The sequence below is a fragment of the Podarcis erhardii genome (assembly GCF_964252035.2).
Source record: "Podarcis erhardii genome assembly, chromosome: 15".
Taxonomy (NCBI): domain Eukaryota; kingdom Metazoa; phylum Chordata; class Lepidosauria; order Squamata; family Lacertidae; genus Podarcis; species Podarcis erhardii.
The window spans coordinates 10,669,586-10,692,056 of NC_138505.1; the positions used below are offsets into that span (position 1 = coordinate 10,669,586).

Below are 22,471 nucleotides of genomic sequence, written 5' to 3' on the forward strand. Positions count from 1 at the left end.
CTAGGGATGATGGGAGTTGAAGTCCAAAAACAACTGGAGACCCAAGTTTGGGAAACACTGGGGTTTTTTAAGACTGGGAGGTCAAGGGCTGCGGCAGAACAGGAACTGATTTTAGCAAGCCACTCCAAGGACGGGATATGAATGTAAAATAAATAAGAGAGAGAAATCAGCACAAAAGCAGAGAACAAACGGGAGACAGCAGAGGAAGCCCTTCCTCGTCTGGCGTGGTGCTATTTTCCCTTCCAAACAATACCTGTTGCATCTGCTGCTGCAGCCTCTTCTTCTGCCCGGCATCCAGCACCAGGGTTTGGACTGGCTTCTCGCGGAGCTTCAGCCTCTCCACTTCCTGGGGCAGCTTGGCGGCCGACTTCTTCATGCGCAGCTGCTCCAGCTGCTCCTTGACCGTCCGGTGCTGCTCATTCAGCAAGTTGGCCAGGGGCTCCTCAAACCTGCACAGGGTCAAAGGACGGCTTGCCTTGAGAAAGCTGCAGGAGCTCTGAAGACCCAGGTAAGTATTCTACCAATCTCAGCTTCGGTCACCGAGTTGCGGTGGCTCAGCATCCACTGTCAGAGGCAATCGTGCTTCTGAACACGGGTTGCTGGAAACCGCAGGAGAGGAGAATCCTGTTTGTGGACGTGGCTGGACTAGGCTGTTCTTACCCAAATCAGGGTCACGTTTGCTCACAAAAATCAGAAGAGCCTGGCTGCTGGCTCAGGCCAATGACCTGCCTAGTCCAGCATCCTGCTTCTCACACTGGCCAATCAGATTCCTCCAAGGAGCCCAGAGGCATGGCATGAATGCATGAAACCCTCCCTCACTCTTACTCATAAGAACATCAGAGGAACCCTGTTGGATCAGCCCGAAAAGCAGCGGCATGCAGTGGATTCTTTTCTGTAGAGGAACATTTAGGGCCAGAGGCACCAGCTGATGAGAGCAACTGGGGGGCGGGGGACGTTGCACACATGAGCATCACATCTACCTAAGCTGGGCAGAAGCTTCCTGGGTTTGGGGCTAGCCTAGTTCCCCTAGTCCACTGACCGCACACCACTTGGGCAAAAGGCCCATCTAGTCCAGCACTCCATTCACACAGTGGCCAAAGAAATGCCCACAAGCCCAACCAAGCCCATCACTCTCTCCACTTATGAGTCCCAGCAACCAGCGTTCAGAGGTGTACAACCTCTGAGGCAGAACACAGCCACTGTGGCTAGTAGTCACTGCTAGCTCTATCCTCTTTTCACGCCATCCAAGTTGGTGGCTGCTGCTGCCTCCTGAGGGGGGGGGGGACTCCATAGCTATTCACAGTGTTAAGAGGTCCTTCGCTTCGTCTGTCCTAAATCATCCAGCACTCAGGTTCCCCAGACAGTCCCAAGTCCCCGGAAGAATCAGGCAAGAGGCATCAAAGCTTGCTTTCAAGGGATGCAGCACAGGCCCAGGGGAAGAAGACAAAGTGGGAGACGGCACAGTGCCCTTGTGCAGTAGGTTACTCTCATCTTCTCCACGTTGCAGATGAAAGGTGGAGGGGGGTGAGGCTGAGAGAAAGCAGCTTGTCAAAGGCAACATGAAACAGGGACCTGCAAGCTACCACGTGCCTCTCACATGCTCTACAGTGGTACCTCGGGTTACATACGCTTCAGGTTACACACTCCGCTAACCCAGAAATAGTGCTTCAGGTTAAGAACTTTGCTTCAGGATAGGAACAGAAATCGTGCTCCGGTGGTGCAGCAGCAGCTGGAGGCCCCATTAGCTAAAGTGGTGCTTCAGGTTAAGAACAGTTTCAGGTTAAGAACGGACCTCCAGAACGAATTAAGTACTTAACCCGAAGTACCACTGTATGAGCCACACAGGAGCAAGAGGCAGTTTAGGAAGTTCAAAGGACAGGCCCATAAGGAGATGGCTTGCACCAAGTCAGTCCACACTGACTGGCAGAGGCTCTAGCATGGGGAGATGCCATTTCCCCAAATCAGGATAATGTCTGATGCAGGAGAAGCAAGGAGCCTCTTCCTTTCTTCCACACACACATTCCCGCTCTGGTTTTCAGACTTGTAGCTGGGCAGAGCTGGTCTTGCCGCCCCCTTCCAGTACTGCTCAACCTAGAAGGGATGGCGGAGGCCCAGCGGTTCCTTTGCCTCCCTTCCCAAACAGAGTCAGCTTTCCTTTGAGCCAACCTGCCCCATAGACAAAGAGGCTTGCCCACGGCCACCTTGGTGGAGATGCACACCCCATTTGCAAAATGAAGGGGGAGAAGTGGGCGGCTGCAGCAGTTCCTTCCCACCCCTCTCCCTGGGCTGAGAAGCAACCAAGAAGGTGAACTGCGTGGCAGAATCCTGACCAGCCCTCCACCGCCTTCCCGCAAACCACTACACATAGCCAACCACTTCTCCTGCTCCTGAAAAGTTCATTCAAGTCAATTATCGGTCAACTGATTTTTATCCCACACTTCCTCCCTGTTTTCCAGGATGTGTCCAGCTAAATCAGGGATGGAGAACCTCAGGCCTGGGGTGCTGGTCCATCTTCCTACTGTCAACACTGACTTGCAGCAGCTCTCCAGCGGTTCAAGAAGGAGTCCTACCTGGAGATGCCTGGGAGTGAACCTGGGACCTTCTGTGTGCAAAGTGAAGGCTCTCTCCCTGAGCTATGGCCTTCCCCCCAACAGAGGGGGAACAAAATGGCTTGGGGCAGGGCAAGAACGCCCCATCCTACCTGAGCACCTGCGGAGTGTTAAAATTTGGCCGGGCCTCTGCAGCACTGTCCTCGTCCTCTGGCCCTTCATCCTCTACGTTGGAGAAGCCCATCTCATCCTGAAACTGAAGCAGAAACACACAGCCCAAGTCAGTGGCACAGCCAGGGGCAGAAAGGGCTTGGAGAAATCAACCAAGACTCAGGATGAACAGCCTCAGCTGGCACAGAAGGGCACCCACCACCAGAGTGCCACTGAAAATTCAACCCATCTTCCTTACGTTTAAGAGGTAATGACTTGCAACCTGCACAGCAGTTATGTTTTTTGGAGTTGCGCATAAACTGCATATGAACAACCCCAGAATCGTCCATGCACAAACATCCCTACCTTTCCAAGGTCCTCACACACCTTCCCAGAGCCCAGTAAGCAGAGGAGGAGAGCTTAAAAGCTCTTTCCGCAGCAAGGAAAGCACAGCAGCAGCTTTTGAACACTCTGCCTTGCACGTGTTTTAATTTGTGCAGCCAGTGGGCACATAAAACTGTCATCGAGCGAATTAAGTTGTGAGTCGACTGTACTTCCTCTTTTTCTAATTTTTGCATGAGCAAGTTTCTCGAAGGGCTATGAATTTATATACAAGGGCAGCTGAGAGCCTTACCGTCTCAAAGAGCTCCTCCATCAGCTCATTAACTTCTTTCTCTGCAAGATACAAAACAAGAGGGATTCAGCCTGCGAATCAGCACCATACCCTACTATTTCTTAAACGCCTTAACACAATTAGCAAGCTGCAGGAAGCCACCACCTCATTATGAAGAAATTGGTTGGCTTTTCAAAAACGGATTGCCTCAAGCTTCTGGAGAAAAGGTGCACCACCAACGACCACCACCTGGGTCTCCAGTATGATGGACTCAACCTAGGAATGCTGCCTTATACTGAGTGAGACCATCTAGTTCTGTACTGACTCTACAGAGATGGACAGCGGCTCTCCAGGATTTCAGAAGGGCTTCTCTTCCCAGCCCTATCTGGACATTCTGGGGACTGGACCTGGGACCTTCTGCGTGCAAAGCAGATGCTCTACAGCCCCTTAACCAATGAATTCGAACACAGGCAGCGATGAGACAGCCAGACCAAAGTAGGCAGAGAACGTACTTGTGATCCTCACGGCACGGTCGTTCCTGAAATCCTCTGTGTCTGGCTCGTCAAGATCCTCCAGGAAGTTGTACTCAGGGTCGTCGTCGTCGTCAGCCTCATCTGGAAGAGAAAATGCTTCTTAGCCAAGAGGAGGAGGAGCCTTTGCTTCCAGGAAACAACGACCATTACTGCATTGCACGGGGATAGAGGAGATGACCCTTGGGGTCCCTTCCAACCCTACGATTATGTGAAATACTGTATTTTTGCATCTATAAGACGCCCCCATGTATAAAAGGTAAAGGTAAAGGGACCCCTGACCATTAGGTCCAGTCGGGGCCAACTCTGGGGTTGCGGCGCTCATCTCGCTTTATTGGCCGAGGGAGCCGGCGTACAGCTTCTGGGTCATGTGGCCAGCATGACTAAGCCGCTTCTGGTGAACCAGAGCAGCGCACGGAAACGTCGTTTACCTTCCCGCCGGAGCGGTACCTATTTATCTACTTGCACTCTGACGTGCTTTCGAACTGCTAGGTTGGCAGGAGCAGGGACTGAGCAACGGGAGCTCACCCCGTCGCGGGGATTCGAACCGTCGACCTTCTGATCGGCAAGTCCTAGGCTTTGTGGTTTAACCCACAGCGCCACCCGCATCCCTTGCCCCCATGTATAAGACACCCACTATTTCTGAGGACTCAGATTTAAGAAAATGGGGGGGGGAATGTATCTGTGTATAAGACGCCCCCTAATCTTTGACATTATTTTTAAGGGGAAAAACCTAGTCTTATACATGGAAAAATATGGTATTTTCAAGATACTGCTCCTCCCACAAAAAGACAGGTCAAATCCAGTGACACACACTAACACACACCCATACCCCAAGTAAATGGAACATGCCTTCATTTCCCACATCGTCATTCATGAGGCCACCCAGCCACCTCTTCCACTCCTCGTCGTCTGCCGTGTTGGGGTCGTACATGTCCGGGGTGATGTCTGGGGCACGGAGCTCAGCTTCCAGCTGGCCGAGGGGCACGTCCTTCAGGGGCCTCTTCGAGCGGGTGCGCAAGGCGATCAAGCTGTCCTCCAGAGGCTGGAGAGGAAACGGAGGAAAGGAGGAAGGGCTCTGAGCGGTTCTGCCAGATTCTCCAGCATCATGGGGCAGAGAAGAGCCTTTGCGGTGAAGAGGCCGGAATCTCAGGTGACAGGAGGGGGAAAGACTCAGGTTCAAATCCTCCCCCCAGCCATGCAAGGCCACTAAGGCCCGCCATGGTCTCAGCATAAACCTACCTTGCGGGGCTGTTATGAGAACTAAAGGAGCATCTTGAACTCCTTAGAGGGGAAACAGAAGATAAATTCAATAGAATAAATAGGAAGGCTGACTGGGTAGGAAGAGGAACTACTAGGACGGCACATCATCGGTCCACATTCAACAATCAATATATTGCACAAACACACTGCACCTTCCTCCAAGGAATAAGGGAAGGCATATATGGAGGTTCCACCCTATTCCATTATTTATTTATAGATAGATAGATTCAAGAAAAGACAGTATACAAACATAAACATCAAATATCAAGCTTTTTTTAACATAAAAATTAAAAGAAAATACCGTATTGGCCCGAATATAAGCCACGCTTCCCCCCCCCCCCGCAAATTCCGACTGAAAAGTGAAAAGTGAGGCTTAAATTTGCAATCTTACAAAAAATGACTCTTACGATATTGCTGTAGGATTTTCGTCTACATTTGCCATTTACGGGTGTGAGCACCTGCAGAATTTTAAGGGAGCGGCTTATATTCAGACACTGTCATTTTTTCTTTTCCTCCCTTGAATTTTAAAGGTGCGGCTTATATTTGGGCCAATATGGTAGATTTATTTAAAAAAATGAAAAAAGAAATTGGGGAAAACTTCTGATTCTCCTATTCCATCTTCACAATGCCCCTGCGAGGTAGGCTAAGCCAAGAGACATCGCCACCCAGTTGAGCTTCACAGCTGATCAGGGCATCTGAACTCTGGTGCTTTCCTAGCCTGAAACTTACCCTGCTGTTCCAATCCAGTCCACAAAGACCCCAAACGAATGAATATAAGAAACACAAATGGATGGGGTGGGGTGGACTTTGACTAGATCAACTTGCTCCACAAGAACCAAAGCAAGCAAGGTGTTGAAGAAAGGAGGCAAACTCTTTGGAGAAACAAGAGAGCCCCTGAGATTACCTGGAAGGCGTCCATACACACTGGGCTGGAGGCCAGCTCCTCATCCACCGCGTGCAGCTTCTCCATGAAGGTGCTGTCCTTGCTCTGCTTGGGTTTGGGGGGCGGCGGGGGGCCCATCGGGACGACTTCAGCACTGATGTGCCGCTGAAGTGGGGCAGCGGAGAGTTTCTCCACCTGGTTAGAGAGAGCAAAGGAAGAGGACCATGTTTCACCCCATTTTATACCCAGCCAGATGGGCGGGGTATAAATAATAAATTATTATTATTATTATTATTATTATTATTATTATTATTATTATTATTATTATTATTATTATTATTATACCTTGCACCTGGCTCAGTAGTAGATGGGCAGCCAGTGCAGATGCTTTGACAATGGTGCCACGTGTAGCTGGCAATCTGGCCACTGCATTTTGCACCTGCTGGAGCTTCTGAACCAAGCCCAAGGGCATCCCACGAGTAAGCACATTGCAGTAATCCAGCCACAGAGTTTATCAGCACATGGACTACAGTTACAATATATGACTGTTGTAAACCAATGAACAGCAAGACCTATATTTTTTTATAACAGAAATAAGGTAGCTAAAGTCCTGGCTTCCAACAAATGGGATGCTTGCAGATAATTGACTAGCCCCAATGGCAGCCTAGGAGAGAGAGAGAGAGAGAGAGAGAGAGAGAGAGAGAGAGCCCTTCTTACTTCTGCTGGCGTTGCTGCCTCCTCGTCAGTCTCTATCATATCGGAGGACCGCCTTGAACGAGACCGTTTGGCTCCCCGTGGCGATGACGATGTGCTTTCCACATCACTCTCCATCAAGCTCTGTGCAAAAGTGGGGAGCATAAAGTAAACAAGAAAGCAGTGATCAAGTATCTTCTCTGTAGTTCACCTTTAGCACTGGGAAATCACACCAAAGACTGAACAGACGCCAAAGGTGACAGATGAGGTTTGTATTGTTCCCCTCCAAGGCGGCTTGAGTCATCAGACAAAGCTCCACTCCTCAGCCTCTGGACATATCACTAACAAGGATTGGCAGCAGCGCTTTCTTGGGGGTGGCTCCCACTCTGCACATTTTAAAAAAACAAAAAACCTAGGGCAGGGGTAGGGAATTATTTTCAATAGGGGAGAGAGATCCAGAAGCAGCCAATCCTCTGTGGGTCACTGACAACTGAGCAAATATTCACACACCGATCCTCTGATGTCATATGACCAGGAGAAGGGTCTAGCCTTCTCTCTGACATACCAGCATTCTGATTACAGGAATGTTCTATTGCGTGGGGTCTGGCTGGAGCATTCCATCATGCGAGTGTCCCCTTGCAATTCAGGTTTGTACAGTCATACCTAGGGCCCAAAATTTCCTGGGAAGAGGGACTGATTGTTAGACCACTCTGGAAACTGTGGGTCTGTGAGGGGAATAGGGGGTCTCCTAACGACTCTTAGCACCCTTAGCAAGCTGCAGCTCCCAAAATTCTTTGTGGGAAGCCATGGCCATTTAAAGTGTTATCATAGTGCTTTTGCTTTAGAATGGGCCACAAAAGTGTATGAGTGACATGAAGAGCTCTTTAAGCTGAGCAACACTGGCCCAGCCAACCAGCTGAAAGCCTAGCAGTGTGAACAGACTGTAATAGCCATCAGCACTGCAGCCCAATTTGCCAGTACACAGATATAGCAAATCCACAACTAACGTGGAGGTTACGTTCTAGGGATCGCACCAAAAGCCAAAACTGAGTGTGGTCAAAATGCATTGGGTTCAATGGCGGGTGGGTCTGCCAGTTATTTTTCCTGGAAACCTGCCCCCTTTAAATTTTTATTTTGCCACACGCATAAAGCTGAATGCACACAAGTTAAATGTGCATACATTGTGGAATATACACATACACACGTATATAAATATACCTATATATGGTTGTGTTTTTATAGTGTATTGGAAGCCGCCCAGAGTGGCTGTGGGAACCCAGTCAGATGGCCGGGGCATATTATTATTATTATTATTATTATTATTATTATTATTATTATTATTATTCATACCTCCTCCGCTGTCTCATCCTCCTCTTCCTCCTCCGGCTGGTACTCTTCATCAGAGGAATCATCTTCCTCGAGGGGAATGTCCACAAACTGAGGGGGCTGCAAAAGGGAGACTGAAGTTATACAAAGAGGAGAGGGGAGGAAACAAGACCCACAAAGGGAAGTCTTAGGGAACAAATTAGGGGTGCTGGCAGATTTTCAAAAATGAAAAGCTAGGGAGGATGAGCACAGAGCAGGCTCATGGTTACTGATAAGGAAGGATGAAAACGGGCCCTTATACCTTTGGGTGTGTTCACACAATAGTCTTACAACAACACATCAATAGCGCTGTGACTCTGTTTCTCCCTCACAGTTAGCTATGCTCAAAACCATGCTGCCATCAGAGCACGCATGGCCTCAAACCTGGAAACCAGGAAGCTCCAGCAAAATCCTAAGAACTTTTTTAAAACAAACAAACAAACAAAGGGAGATTCTAGTCCTCATGACTTGTAGGAGAGAGGAGTTAAGAAATAAAAGAACAGTCCTAGAGGCCATTCTACCTGTTCATCAAGGGCTGTGTCCCGCTAAGCCCTACTTAAGATTAAATCCATTGCACTCAACAGTATGATTAAGTCCACTGATTTCAATGTGTGCACTCTAAGCAGGACTTAGCTGGCTAGAGCCCCAAGTCCCAATTCTCCCCTCCCCTCCCCGCTTCCAACAGTGAGTAACAAATCTGCAGGTAAGGTCTGTAAAAAAATAAAACATGAAACTGAAGCATGAAAACAAAATGCCACCAAGTTATTTAATTAGCAGCACCCACAGAGTACCTTGATTTCATTCGCCTTTTTGATTGGAGAAATATTCCACGTTGGAATAACCTGAGGAAACAAAACCATTTAATAGCGTCTCTGTCATAAGAAACCAATGGAAGAAAGTGTATGAGTTTATATACTCATGGCCCCACTTCCCATTTCATCCATCTAACTTGCACTCCTCTCTGGAGGCTCCACTTTTATCAAATGCATTAGAATAAAGGTTTGAGGAACGAGGGGAAAGAATATTAAGATACACAGCTACAATATCCTCCCGATAATCAATAGCCTCTCTTAGGGCCAGTCGAGATTAAGGGGGTCAACAACTACAACCCCCCCCCCCCCGCAACTCAAGTGAGTTGCAGATATGGAACTTCATGGCAAGGTAATATGGGGGTGGGGAAGGGAAGCATCCCAACGGCATGGGAAGTTGCTGGCAAAGGGACAAGAATCCCTCAGTTCTCTTCCAACTATCATGAGCCTTGTATGGAAGTCAGGGATGGGATAATCTGCAAGTTTCTCACCCTCTCTCTTAACACTCGAACTCTGACGAAGCTGAATGTTGGAAGATTTAGGAGAGATAAAATAAAGGGCTTCTTTACACTGCATATACTGTATTTTTCGCCCTATAGGACGCACCTTTTCCCCTCCAAAAATGAAGGGGAAATGTGTGTGCGTCCTATGGGGCGAATGCAGGCTTTCGCTGAAGCCTGGAGAGTAAGAGGCGTCGGTGCGCACCGACCCCTCTCGCTCTCCAGGCTTCAGGAAGCTATCCGCAAGCCTTGGGAGCCCGCAGGAGTGCCCGCTGGGCTCCCAAGGCTTGCGGGCAGCAGCCTGCAGCCCGAAGCACGGGGCGCGCTGCGGAGCACGCCCCGTGCTTCGGGCAGATGTCCGCAAGCCTTGTGCGCCCAGCGGGAGGTCCCGCGGGCTCGCACGGCTTGCGGGCGGCAGCCTGCTCTGGGGGCTGGGGTCAGGGGAAGCTCGGGCTTCCCCCACCCCAGACCCGCGGCTGGTGGGGGGAAAATATATATTTTTTTTAACCCCCCCCCCAAAAAAACAACTAGGTGCGTCCTATGGGCCGGTGCGCCTTTTAGGACGAAAAATACGGTAGTTAAATTACGAGACTCACTCCCAGAGGAGGCGGGGATGGCCGCCAACGGGGAAGGCTTTAAAAGAGAACTTGGCAAAGTTATGGAGGATAAGGGCATCTATTAATGGCTACGAGCCACAATGTACAAGCTCTGCTTCCACGGTCAGAGGCTTCAGTGCTTCCGAATACCAACTCACCACTCCTTTCTCCACCACCTCCTTCAGCTTGGAGCGAGTCATCTTTGGCTCCTGAAGGGAGGAAGAGAGAGAAAGAACATTTCCATTGTTCCATTAGAAATTGTACAAACTTTGACCAGGCTTTTTCCTTCTAGTGCACACTTCCCTTCTTGGCCAGGGAAAGGCAGACCCCCCAGCTTCCCTACTGAAGGAGGAACTTACGAACATGGGGATGTCCTCCGTCTCACTGATGGCTGCTTTCATCATGGCGACGACATGCTCATTCGTTATCACTTCCTGGAGTGGGAAAGACAATAAAAAAGTTTTCCGGTTTGCTCCACCCATGGCGTAGTCTTATCAACAGAATAACCTGGGCTCAGTCAAACATGGCAATAAAGCAATGGGTCCCCAATGCAGGGGGCACAGAAGTAATGTCCACAAAGCCCCTCCAAGCAGCTCATGGTCCAGTACTAATGCTGGAGGCGACTGTGGCGATCACACAGGGTCCCCGGACGTTTGACGGTCTATTGATCCCTGTGCCACCACTGTGATTGCTTTCCTGCTGCCACCAACCCGTTTCTCTCGGGTACACAAGGAGTCCAGACAGTTGTTAACATTAAACCAAATAAACAAGTTTATTTTATAAGCATTAAGAAGTTTATGGTTTCAGATAATTTTTCCTTGTCATTTTCTTAATCTTAGTTTCTTTACTGGCCTATAACTTCCTAATGCAGTGGTACCTCGGGTTACATACGCTTCAGGTTACATACGCTTCAGGTTACATACGCTTCAGGTTACAGACTCCGCTAACCCAGAAATAGTGCTTCAGGTTAAGAACTTTGCTTCAGGATAAGAACATAAATCAGGCTCCGGCGGCATGGCGGCAGCAGGAGGCCCCATTAGCTAAAGTGGTGCTTCAGGTTAAGAACAGTTTCAGGTTAAGAACATACCTCCGGAACGAATTAAGTACTTAACCCGAGGTACCACTGTAACTTCTAACTGATTATCCCAACTGTCTATCTGACTCCTCTTAACAGATTCTCTCACTCTCTCACATCAAACTACCCCAACCCACAAACTTATCCTCCCTCTCTCTTCTCTAACACCCGACTGACCCTTAACAACTCTAACTCTGACTCCTCCCCTTGGGTTCCCACTTGCCAATCACTTCACACTCATTTAACCCTTTCCTTATGACCCAGCATGATGTCACCTAGGAGGGCAAACGCCACAGCGACCGTAGGCGATTTCCGAGGGAGAAAGGGAAACCACCTCGTGCGAGGCCCTGCCTCATTCTCAAGGCTGTGATCAGCAAGATCAGCGGTGCCATCACCAGGTGTTTATTTGCATCCCTATCCGCACAGCCGCCGCCACCTTCACACTCACGTGGAGGATGTTTCGCACGTTGACAGCTGTCAGGTTGTGCTGCTTCGCCCCGTCTTCCAAAGTCCGGTCGAGAGTGTCATCCAGCTTGAGGTCGCAAGCCAAGGGCCCTTCCTCCTCCTCCTGGCATTTCCCTTCCCGCTTCCGTTTAGTCGCTTTCCTCCGCTTTCTCTTCCCTCCTTCTCGCTCTTCTGGACAGGAGAAACAGGGGAAAGAGCAGGCAGGGTATCAAACCACAGCAGTCATTAAGCAGCTGTCTCTGAATCCAGGCTCAGCCAGGAAGTTCAACAGGCGATCTTAAAAGTGTTTTGCAGATTGAAATTGTTTCGCTGGTGATTTGTTAATTGTTCTACACAACTTATGCTGTATTTGTGATGTTCTATTATGTTCCATTATGTTACTGTTATTTATTTTTTGCAAGGCCCTTTGGGATTCACGTGAAAGAAAGCGGGATAAAAATATAATAAATCAAATGAAGTCTACCCTGTCTTGCAAGGAGGTTGCAAGGATGAACTGGAGGAGGTCAGAACCTCAGCTCCTTTGGAATTAACAGATATACCGTATTTTTCGCTCTATAAGACGCACCAGACCACAAGACGCACCTAGTTTTTGGAGGAGGAAAACAAGAAAAAAAATATTCTGAATCTCAGAAGCCAGAACAGCAAGAGGGATCGCTGCGCAGTGAAAGCAGCAATCCCTCTTGCTGTTCTGACTTCTGGGATAGCTGTGCAGCCTGCATTCGCTCCCTAAGACGCACACACATTTCCCCTTACTTTTTAGGAGGGAAAAAGTGAGTCTTATAGAGCAAAAAATATGGTAAGTTAGTGATGCCCATTAATTTCAATGGGTCTGAGTGACTAGCATTGGATGCAAGCTCTCGTGTCTATCAGATCACCCCTGTCCGTGTGTTTACTGAGACACACACAAAAATTATAGAAGGCTATACTGTAGTGAGGCAATACCCCTCATTGCAGAAACCATGCTGATTCTTCCTCAACATGGCTTGTTCTTCCATGTGCTTAAAAATACTAGCTTTAATAATGGTTCCTGCAAATTTACCCAGGACAAAAATTAGAGGAGGGAATGTACAGTAGTTTGATAATCCAAGAGGAGCAAAGCTCCATTGCTAACTATTCCACACAAGTAGGGGGGAAGGGTTGTTGCACGCTCCCTGTTGGGGCTGTTTGTTGGCCACTGTGACAACAGGATGCTGAACTAGGTGGGCTTTTGGTGTGATCAAGCAGCCCAGTTCTGAGTCACTTCTGCAAATGATCACTATGAAAGAATGACTTCATAGCAGCACTTGCCTAGAAATGTTTAAATCATCTGTTCAACAACAGATGCCTGAAGCTGCATGCCAGGGCCAGAGAACCTCTGGCCCTCCATTTGATGCTCAGCTATGACTCCCATCATCCCTGGTATTTTGTGGGGGGTGGGGGAAGAGGGTCACCCATCCCTGCTATTCATCAGGGGTTACAGATCCCCCAGCCTTCAGTATCTGCTTGCTGTGCCTGAAAAACAGGACAGAACTTCAAAGAAGATGCCTTTGTTCTGTTATCCACTTTATGGGCATGCAATACTCACCTACTGGGATGAACAGCCCCGTCTCCTCAGCTTCCTCCTTGACTTCCTGGAGCAATTCGGCTCCCTGTGCGGCCTTTGGGGCTTTCAGGGGAGGATACCCCACGTCCCATTCAGGCTCTGGCTTCAGAGAAATGGTAGGAGCTGGAAACAAGAGATCTACGATGCCATGAAAACCTACTGATATGTGCATTCACATAAAATACTCTAATTACAAAGCATCTTCAAACCATATAAGGTCTGATCACATACTATATCAAGTATCCTGTTTTAAATGAATACCATCTGTTTATATCGCACCAGGAACATCCATTGTCATCTCATCAACTGTGTTTTTATTCTGTTACAAAACAAAGTCACCAATTTCACCAGAAACCTCTGAATGACTGGGGCTCTTCCTTTCCACTTCTACTTTTATAACATTTAATTTTGCTCAGATTCTTTTCTTAGCCACTGATCATCCATAACAGGGAAACCCCTGCTTCTCTAAGATTTTGCAGTCCTTATCCAAGATATCAACAACAGTTGAAATCGCATTGTATTTCTAACAGGGCAAGCTTAATTCAGCCTCAACGAACCTTTGGGGGCATTAACTAATCACAGGCTTCTTCAAACTCGGCCCTCCAGATGTTTTGAGACTACAATTCCCATTATCCCTGACCACTGATCCTGCTAGCTAGGGATCATGGGAGTTGTAGGCCGAAAACATCTGGAGGGCCAAGTTTGAGGAAGTCTGAACTAATGCCTAACTGAGCCACTGATGGTGTAGCAATTAAAGAGTTTCAAATCAGGGCCTGGGAGACAAGGATTCAAATCCCCACTTGGCCATGAAGCTCACTGGGTGACCTCAGCCTAACCTAAAGGTAAAGGGACCCTTGACCATTAGGTCCAGTGGTGGCCGACTCTGGGGTTGCAGCGCTCATCTCTCTTTATTGGCCGAGGGGGCCGGCGTACAGCTTCCGGGTCATGTGGCCAGCATGACTAAGCCGCTTCTGGCGAACCAGAGCAGCACACGGAAACGCCGTTTACCTTCCCGCCGGAGCGGTACCTATTTATCTACTTGCACTTTAACGTGCTTTTGAACTGCTAGGTTGGCAGCAGCAGGAACTGAACAACGGGAGCTCACCCCGTCGCGGGGATTCAAACCGCCGACCTTCTGATTAGCAAGTCCTAGGCTCTGTGGTTTAACCCACAGCGCCACCCACGTCCCAGCAGCCTAACCTACCTCGCAGCATTATTCCCATCATGTTTTGCTCCCCTTCAGCACACACCACTAGCTTACCTTCTGACTTGGGCTTCTGCTCCTTATCCACAAGCAGCTTAGGTGATGGAGAGGTCTTTGCATCCTGGAGCTCTCTGGCTCGCTCTGGGCAGAGATCCAGCTCTGCCTTAGCCAGGACATTCCCACACCTCAAAGAGGCCTCAGACAATTCCGGCAAGCCTTTCTGTATGGAGTCTCTAGATGGAAGCACAATGCTCTTCGCTGCTTCACTGCCAGCGTCTCCCAAGAAAGACAGAGGCATGGGCAAAGCAGGGGGAGATGAACAGGCAGGCGTGTTGGCAGGCAGGATGTAGGGACCTCTCCCTTCAGTCAAAGCAGCATTGTCCTGCCCCTGCGGCACCAGGCCACAGAGCTGGTTGATCCCACCTGAGGCAGTGGTCTCCATTGAAACAGGCTGCATATCCTCCTCATCCTCCACCTCCTCAGAATCTGCCATGACGGCTCTTCTCTTCTTGCACAGCAGCATCTTCGGCGAGAGAGACATCCGAGCTACAGCTCTCCTGTTGTCACTCTGCAAAGACAGAGGTGTGAACTCATTGGTTAGATTACTGAAATGCACTGTATGCAAGGCTGCCCTTGAAGACTGCTTGGAAATCTCTCTGGTTCAAAACATTCCCCATCTGGAAAGCCAAGTAATCCCCAAAATTAATGAAGCCACTAATAACACAATTTAAAACCAGCTAGACCACAAGGTACATAGGTTATCAACTAAAAGCACTTTAAAACAAATGGGTCTTCAAGGCTCATTTTAAATCCAGAACTGACAACTTACTTCCAGGTCAGAGTGGGCCGATTCCTGAGCAAGTGTCCCCCTGGCTTCCCGTGACTTTGGCCAGATAGGCTAGCTGTTAACCATAGCAACATCAGAGGCACCCACCAACTCTGAGAATCCTGTTCACAGTGGCCAACCAGATAGAAAGATGGAGCTCTCTCCCAGAGGAGGCAGTGATAGCGACCAAGCTGGATGGCTTTAAAAAAGGAGTAGATAAATTCAAGGCTATCAGCAGCTAGTAGCCACAGCAGCTAAGTTCTACCTCCACTGTCAGAGGCAGTATGCCTTTGAATACCAGTTTATGGGAATTGCAGGTGGGCATACTATTATTGTGCTTATGTCCAGCCTGCAGGTTTCCCACAGTCATCTAGTCAGCCTCTTTGAAAACAGGATGCTGAACGAGATAGGCAAGTGACCTGATGCAACAGGCTCTTCTTATGTATTCAGAGTTCTTCACATGTTATCTCAGCAGGCTGTATCCAATGTTAGCCCAACTCCAAATGGACCTACTGAAATTAATGGACCTAAGTTAGACATGCCTATCAATTTCATTCAGGCGATTCTGAGGACTAAGGTTGCATACAACCCAATACAGTCATACCTCGGGTTATAAACACTTTCAGGTTGCGCATTTTTGGGTTGTGCACCACACCAAACCCAGAAGTACCAGAACGGGTCATGCATGCGCAGAAACACTAAATTGCACTTTGCACAGAAGCGCCAAATCGCGGCACTGTAGATTGCGAATGTGCCTCCTGCACGGATCATGTTCGCAACCCGAGCGTCCACTGTAACTTGTACAACAATCTACAGTAGCTCAATAATTTACCCTAGATGGGTAGGGAGTGTTTGAGCCTGAAATGGTTGCCAACCTAAACCTCTGCCACCTACCAGCGAGTTCATGGCAGGGTCAGCATGGGAAATAACCCCCCCCTCCCGGAGACCTAGCAGCTTCCAGGGGAAGGAAGCCACTCCCCACCCCCTTCTGGCCACAGGAGTAGAGCTGCTGGAGTCAGGTTTTTACCCCTCCTGCCCCTGCAGCCAGAGGGGTCTGGCTTAATAGACTATACTAACGTGTAAATATAACTTTTATATACACTGGGAAACAAAAAAATGTGTATGCCTTATTGCAGTCAGGGTTAGAAACTGAGATACGAAAGCTAGGAGCTAAATGGCACCTTAAACCCAGGTTATGGGCGCAATGACGAACTGTGTAGGTGTGCTTTTTTTATAACAAGAATACAAAGCTGAAAATGAACTGCAGCTAAAATATTATGTTCATTTTTCACATGGTCTAGTCCTTCCCCTGCCCACTCCCCTAACATTCTTAAGAGGGTCTCTTCTGCAGTCTTCAGAGAGTAGCTACAAGTGGGGAAGCGGAGAAAGGTCTTCCTTTCCTTCCACTCTGCAGTTTTAATCTGGAACCTTAGGCACAGCTCAAAAATTTCTTGTACTAATGAGATTCCCTGTCGCAAATTGTGCCAGAACCCCACGGGTGTTTCCAACACTCACTGCAGTGGCCCGCAACCGAATCTGCCATAACTCCAAGGTGTGCCTCTATATCATTCTGTATCTCCTACTGAAACACATCCTACGAAAGTGCATTTTAAAAATCCACTATATGCTTTCCAGCTGAGCTAACTCTGCATCAAGCAGATATTTCAAAGACTTTATTAGGAAGCTGCCTTATGCCTTGGTCCAGGAGCTCAGCAGCACTGTCTACCCTGACTGGCAGCAGCAGCAGCTCTCCCGTGAGTTTCCTGCGAGATGCCACAGGGGATGGAAGCAGGGACCTTCTGTGCACAGACACCCTTCCCCACCCTTCCCTTTCCAGACACATTCCTTAGAGACCCAGACACATTCCTTGGAGACCCAAAGCGCCTGAAAACTTTGTTTGCTTCATGCTAGTTCCCAGCCAGGGCCAGATTTAGGTTTGTTGAGGCCCGAAACTCCTGAAGATAATGGGGCCCTTCATATGTCCAGCTGTCCTTTGTCAACAACAAATTGTCGCTGTTTTTTGTGTTGGATATATGCTGTATAGTAATTTATGGACCTAATAGGTATCTAAAGCCATTTGCTACTGTTGCTGTATGTAGGTTTTATTTTATGTATTTTATCCTATATTTTGGAAATGTACATCCTTGTTTTTTCCCTTCAATTTTTTTTGGGGGGCCCCCCAATAGAGTGGAGCCCTAAGTTACAGCTTGTTTAGCTTATACGGGAGTCCCAGCCTCAGGACCAGCCCCCTTCCCCCGCCGGCCCCCCCCGCCCTTTCTCCGGCCCCCTTCCCTCCTGCAGGAGAAGCGGCCGCGCCTCAGCCTCCCTGTGTGGGGACGGGCAGAGCTCCGCAGGGGAGGCGGAGAGGCGCCCCAGGGAAGCCCAGCCGGGGCTCCGGAGGGGAAGGTGGGCGGGGAGGGGCAGCGGCTTCTGCCTCCGCCGCCCACTGGGCCTCTCCTGCCCCCTCAGCACCGGCCCCCCACCTGCCCCTTCCCTCCCCGCCCCTCCATTCCAGCGCGCAGACTGACCGCGCTCGTCCTCCGCCCCGCAGGGCAGCCGCCGCTTTGCCATTTTCCAATCCAGATCCCCGCTTCCTCAAAACGGAAGCGGAAGTGGCGCAACCGGAAAGGACCATCCCAGCGCATGCCCAGACTCAGCGGAGTCCTGCGCCGCCATGTTTCTTCCTGGCCCTCCCCCCCCCCCCCGGAGCAAACTGGTTTGAGGTTCAGAAGTAGAGCCACGGTTGTTTGAAATGGCGAAAGGGGGTGCGAGGGGAGGAGCGGCGCTGATATGTGGGAGTGGGGGAGAAATGTGAATGAAATAAACAGACGGCAGGGTGGGAAGGCTAACGCCGCCATCTTTGTTGAGGCCACGGCGCCCGAGGAACCGCCATGTTTGCGCGTCTCGAGCGCGAAGTTGCCGGCACGTGACTTTCAGGGAGCGGGAAAACGCATAATTAGCGAAAAGGAGAACCTGGCGGTCCGCTGGCCCCGTGATGTCACACTCGACTGATTTAATGTTGCGTGACGTCACAATGGTGTCATTGTTTTTACTGTTAATATTTTTAACCATTATTTATTTTCCAGAATCCGGTAAACAGAAGGTGACATTTAGCCTTGGGGAAATCTGTTGGTTTTCTGTTTAAGACATTTCTATACTGCTCTTCAGTAAAGATAAAAATAAAAAAATCCAGGCTTGTTTTCAGCAACAAAAATAATTCATAGCTGAAGGTAGAGTAAGACAGCATTAAAAAAAAAAACAGAACAGAAATTTAAAAAGAGAATTTTTAAAAGGTTTTATGATTTTATTTAAGATACTATTTTAAAAGAAGCTCAACCCAGTTCACTTTAATGACACACATTAAAACTATAATTAAAGAGCAAGCAACTGTTGCAACATTCCCTCATTCCCCAGGCCAAGTGCACCTATCTGTTCTCCTCACCTCTCCTGGTTCATACCCTCCTTGAGTGTTTTTGCCTGGTTGGAATGTGTCCTCAAACTCTGATCATGTCTCTTCCTTCCCTGTATAGAAGAGAGGGGTGTGGGTAGAAACTAGCGTACTGTACAAAAGGGAAAATTTACATTAACAGCTCCAGCCAGTTTTGTCTCTCTAACCACCCACCACTGGCATGTGGCAGAAGGAAGCTTGTATATTTTACCTTTGTATAGTAGGTTAGCTTGTGCAATCATTCATGTTTCTCTATCCTCCATAGAGACATGCATGAAGCATTTTTAGAGATCAGACTAGGGTTGTCATATTTCAAAAAGTGAAAATCCAGACACAAAAGTTGTTGAGCTTTTTATGGGCCAAAGTTGCTAAAAAGAAATGAAGCTATTTTTTGAGCTATTTTGAAGGTCTATCGCCTAAAACGACACTGCCGACATGGGTTGCCATGCACCCGGATTTTCCCAGACATTTTGCAATTTCCACCTGGACACTGCTGCTGACCGCAGTATTCCAGTTGTGTCCAGACATATGGCAACCCTAAAGGGCACATTCCAGCCAGGCAAAAACATTTGGGCATGCAAAGCAGGGCTGTTGAAGCAGGTGGCTGGGGTGGCCTGGCAAAAGTCCTGAGGGCCATATTTACCACCTCCTGGACTTTGATCCCCCCCTTGATTTACTGCAACTAGAAAATGTGTATTTTGCATGCTCTCCCCTCACAAGCCATCAGAAATTCAGAGGAGCTTCCAAACTGCAGCTGAACACTATGATCTGCAATGACAATAGGGCCCAATAAACAAGCCTAAGGCAAAAGGATGACTCAGAATACAGTTTAATTATTATGCATCCCCCAAAAGAACATAGACAACTGTAGCATACTGAATTTTGGAGCAGGTGGGGAGAACACAAGAGAATTTTGCCATGTTTCAAGCGCCTCTGTAATGCACAGCAAACTGCACTTATTTTTTTTATATATAAAATTTTTTATTGATTTTCAATTTTAAAACAAACAAAACATCAACAAACAAAAACATACAAACAAGTGTAATTTCATATCCTCATTTTCATAAACCTTCTTTCCCCGACTTCCCCATACCTCACCCTCTCTGCATCCTTGTTTTACAGTTTTTCAGCAACCCCTTAGTCCAATTATATTTATAACTTATTCTTTCTCTATTTCATCTTAATTCATCAAATAATTTCCGCTGCAATTCTGCATCTTCCTTTCCCTTGGCAATTTAGCATTCATCAATTTTACAACAGTTCTTAAGATAAACTTTAAATTTCTTCCAATCTTCCTCCACCGTCTCTTTCTCTTGGTCACGGATTCTGCCGGTCATTTCTGCCAGTCCCATTTAGATTCCATATTGAGTTTCTTCACCTCCTTAGCCTCCATTGGTGATAGCCACCTAGGAGTTTTACTTTCCAACAAGTCCTTATATCGAGTCCAAACATTGTATAATGCTTTCCTAACAACATGGTTTTTAAAGCCTTTATGGACTTTAACCTTGTCATACCATATATAAGCATGCCAACCAAACCTATTGTCAAAACCTTCCAAATCCAAGGTGTCTGTGTTCTCAAGAAGTAGCCAATCCTTCAACCAGCAAAAAGCTGCTGATTCATAATACAGTCTTAAGTCCGGCAGGGCAAACCCCCCTCTGTCTTTTGTATCAGTTAATATCTTAAATTTTATTCTGGGCTTTTTGCCCTGCCAGACAAATCTAGATATATCTTTCTGCCACTTCTTGAAACAGTCTAGTTTGTCCACAATTTGTAATGTCTGAAACAAAAATAACATTCTTGGCAAAACATTCATTTTAATCACAGCAATTCGGCCTAACAAGGAAAGCTTCAAGTTCGACCATATTTCTAGATCTTTCTTTACCTCTGTCCAAACTGCACTTAATACAGTATTACAATTATGATTAAGGTAAAGGTACCCCTGCCCATCAGGGCCAGTCGTGACTGACTCTAGGGTTGCGCGCTCATCTCGCTCAAGAGGCTGGGAGCCGGTGCCGTCCGAAGACACTTCCAGGTCACGTGGCCAGCGTGACTAAGCTGCATCTGGCGAGCCAGCGCCACACACGGAAACGCCGTTTACCTTCCCGCTAGAAAGCGGTCCCTATTTATCTACTTGCACTTAGGGGTGCTTTTGAAGTGCTAGGTAGGCTGAGACCGAACGACGGGAGCTCACCCCGCCGCGGGGATTCGAACCGCCGACCTTTCGATTGGCAGGTCCTAGGCTCTGTGGTTTAACCCACAGCGCCACCCGTGTCCCCACAATTATGATTAATTGCATCTATATCCCACACTTATACTGAGTCAGACCATTTTAGACTATATAGCTCAGTACTTTGTAAAATGATAATCGCCTCTCAAGAGTCTCCGATGGCAATCTTTCCCAACACTGCCTGCAGATGCCAGGGATTCTATAGTTCCCAGGATTCTTTGAAGGAACTGTTGTGCTTTAGGTGGATGATGTATATATACAGCCACAGCCTGAACTGGATCCAGCACAATGAAGGGATGACATTGTTTGTAAAAGCTAATCTAATTTCCATATGCAGGTTAAATAGTTGCTTAAAACCAACGCTACTGTCAGTGAAATAATTTTTCATAAAATTACTTCTGCAGCGGTTATGTTTAGGGGCAGTTGACAGAAGCAATGTGGTCGGGGCATAAAACACAATATTTTATACATTATTACAGTAATTATTATAGGAAAGGAAGCTAACTTGTTTTGGCCTGATGGCTTCATTTCCTGTTGGCCAGTCCTCTGAGGGTCATATTCCAGTGGTGGGTGCATCCAAAGTGCAATTGGAGAACCACACACAACATTCTTTATTATTATATAATTTGTATATAGTATCAATGTGAAATAATGTCTTTCTAGATGATCAAGGAAAACTTGTTCCGAGGCTCAGTGAGGGCAGCTGGCCAGGCAGAGTGGCAGCAGTGCAGCTTCTAGGAACATAGGAAGCTGCCTTTATATTGTTGTTGTTTAGTCGTTAAGTCATGTCCGACTCTTCGTGACCCCCTGGACCAGAGCACGCCAGGCACTCCTGTCTTCCACTGCCTCTCGCAGTTTGGCCAAACTCATGCTGGTAGCTTCGAGAACACTGTCCATCCATCTCGTCCTCTGTCGTCCCCTTCTCCTTGTGCCCTCAATCTTTCCCAACATCAGGGTCTTTTCCAGGGAGTCTTCTCTTCTCATGAGGTGGCCAAAGTACTGAAGCCTCAGCTTCACGATCTGTCCTTCCAGTGAGCACTCAGGGCTGATTTCCTTCAGAATGGAGAGGTTTGATCTTCTTGCAGTCCATGGGACTCTCAAGAGTCTCCTCCAACACCAGAATTCAAAAACATCAATTCTTCGGCAATCAGCCTTCTTTATGGTCCAGCTCTCACTTCCATATATCACTACTGAGAAAACCATAACTATACGGACCTTTGTTGGCAAGGTGATGTCTCTGCCTTCATATTACATAAGACAATTGTTTCATCTAGCTCTAGTCTACAGGGTTTTAGACAGGAGTGTTTACCAGCCAAAAGTGGAGTTGCTGAGGATTGAACGTGGAGCCTTCTGCATTTAAAGCAGGTGCTCTACCCACTGAGGTACAGTCCTTCTCCATGCCCATAGCCACGTAAATATATCCAGCTACTGAACACTGCTGGTGGATGAGGAGGAAATCAAGGGCAGGGCAGATGGCAAGTCCCCCCCCCCCAGCTTAAAATCTAAAATACAGACACTGAGGAAATAGAAGAGCTAGTGAGAGAGAGAAGACTGAGCAAATGCTATTATACATATAGTTTGGTTATAGTGTATCTGGAAATTAAAATTAAGGCTGAAGTCCTATGCACTTATACTTCTGAGTAAACATACCTGCTAGTTTCAATTCTGTGCACACAAAGGCTGTGTTTCT

At 47.9% G+C, this 22,471-nt stretch overlaps 1 protein-coding gene across 1 annotated transcript in view; it reads right to left on the reverse strand.

The window, feature by feature from the left end:
* Nucleotides 1-17,763, reverse strand: part of GON4L (gon-4 like) — a 40,794-nt gene extending 23,031 nt beyond the window's left edge. Inside the window, exons 1-15 of the mRNA XM_081840810.1 lie at nucleotides 17,632-17,763; nucleotides 14,335-14,845; nucleotides 13,056-13,196; nucleotides 11,475-11,662; nucleotides 10,311-10,385; nucleotides 10,110-10,160; nucleotides 8,838-8,888; nucleotides 8,032-8,127; nucleotides 6,706-6,825; nucleotides 6,010-6,183; nucleotides 4,695-4,887; nucleotides 3,825-3,926; nucleotides 3,334-3,374; nucleotides 2,702-2,805; nucleotides 254-449 (exon numbers count right to left, since the gene is read on the reverse strand). Of these exons, the coding sequence (XP_081696936.1) occupies nucleotides 254-449; nucleotides 2,702-2,805; nucleotides 3,334-3,374; nucleotides 3,825-3,926; nucleotides 4,695-4,887; nucleotides 6,010-6,183; nucleotides 6,706-6,825; nucleotides 8,032-8,127; nucleotides 8,838-8,888; nucleotides 10,110-10,160; nucleotides 10,311-10,385; nucleotides 11,475-11,662; nucleotides 13,056-13,196; nucleotides 14,335-14,845; nucleotides 17,632-17,748 (2,160 nt within the window). The 5' untranslated portion in view covers nucleotides 17,749-17,763. The remainder of the gene's footprint in view (nucleotides 1-253; nucleotides 450-2,701; nucleotides 2,806-3,333; nucleotides 3,375-3,824; nucleotides 3,927-4,694; nucleotides 4,888-6,009; nucleotides 6,184-6,705; nucleotides 6,826-8,031; nucleotides 8,128-8,837; nucleotides 8,889-10,109; nucleotides 10,161-10,310; nucleotides 10,386-11,474; nucleotides 11,663-13,055; nucleotides 13,197-14,334; nucleotides 14,846-17,631) is intronic.
* Between the last annotated feature and the right edge of the window lie 4,708 nt (nucleotides 17,764-22,471).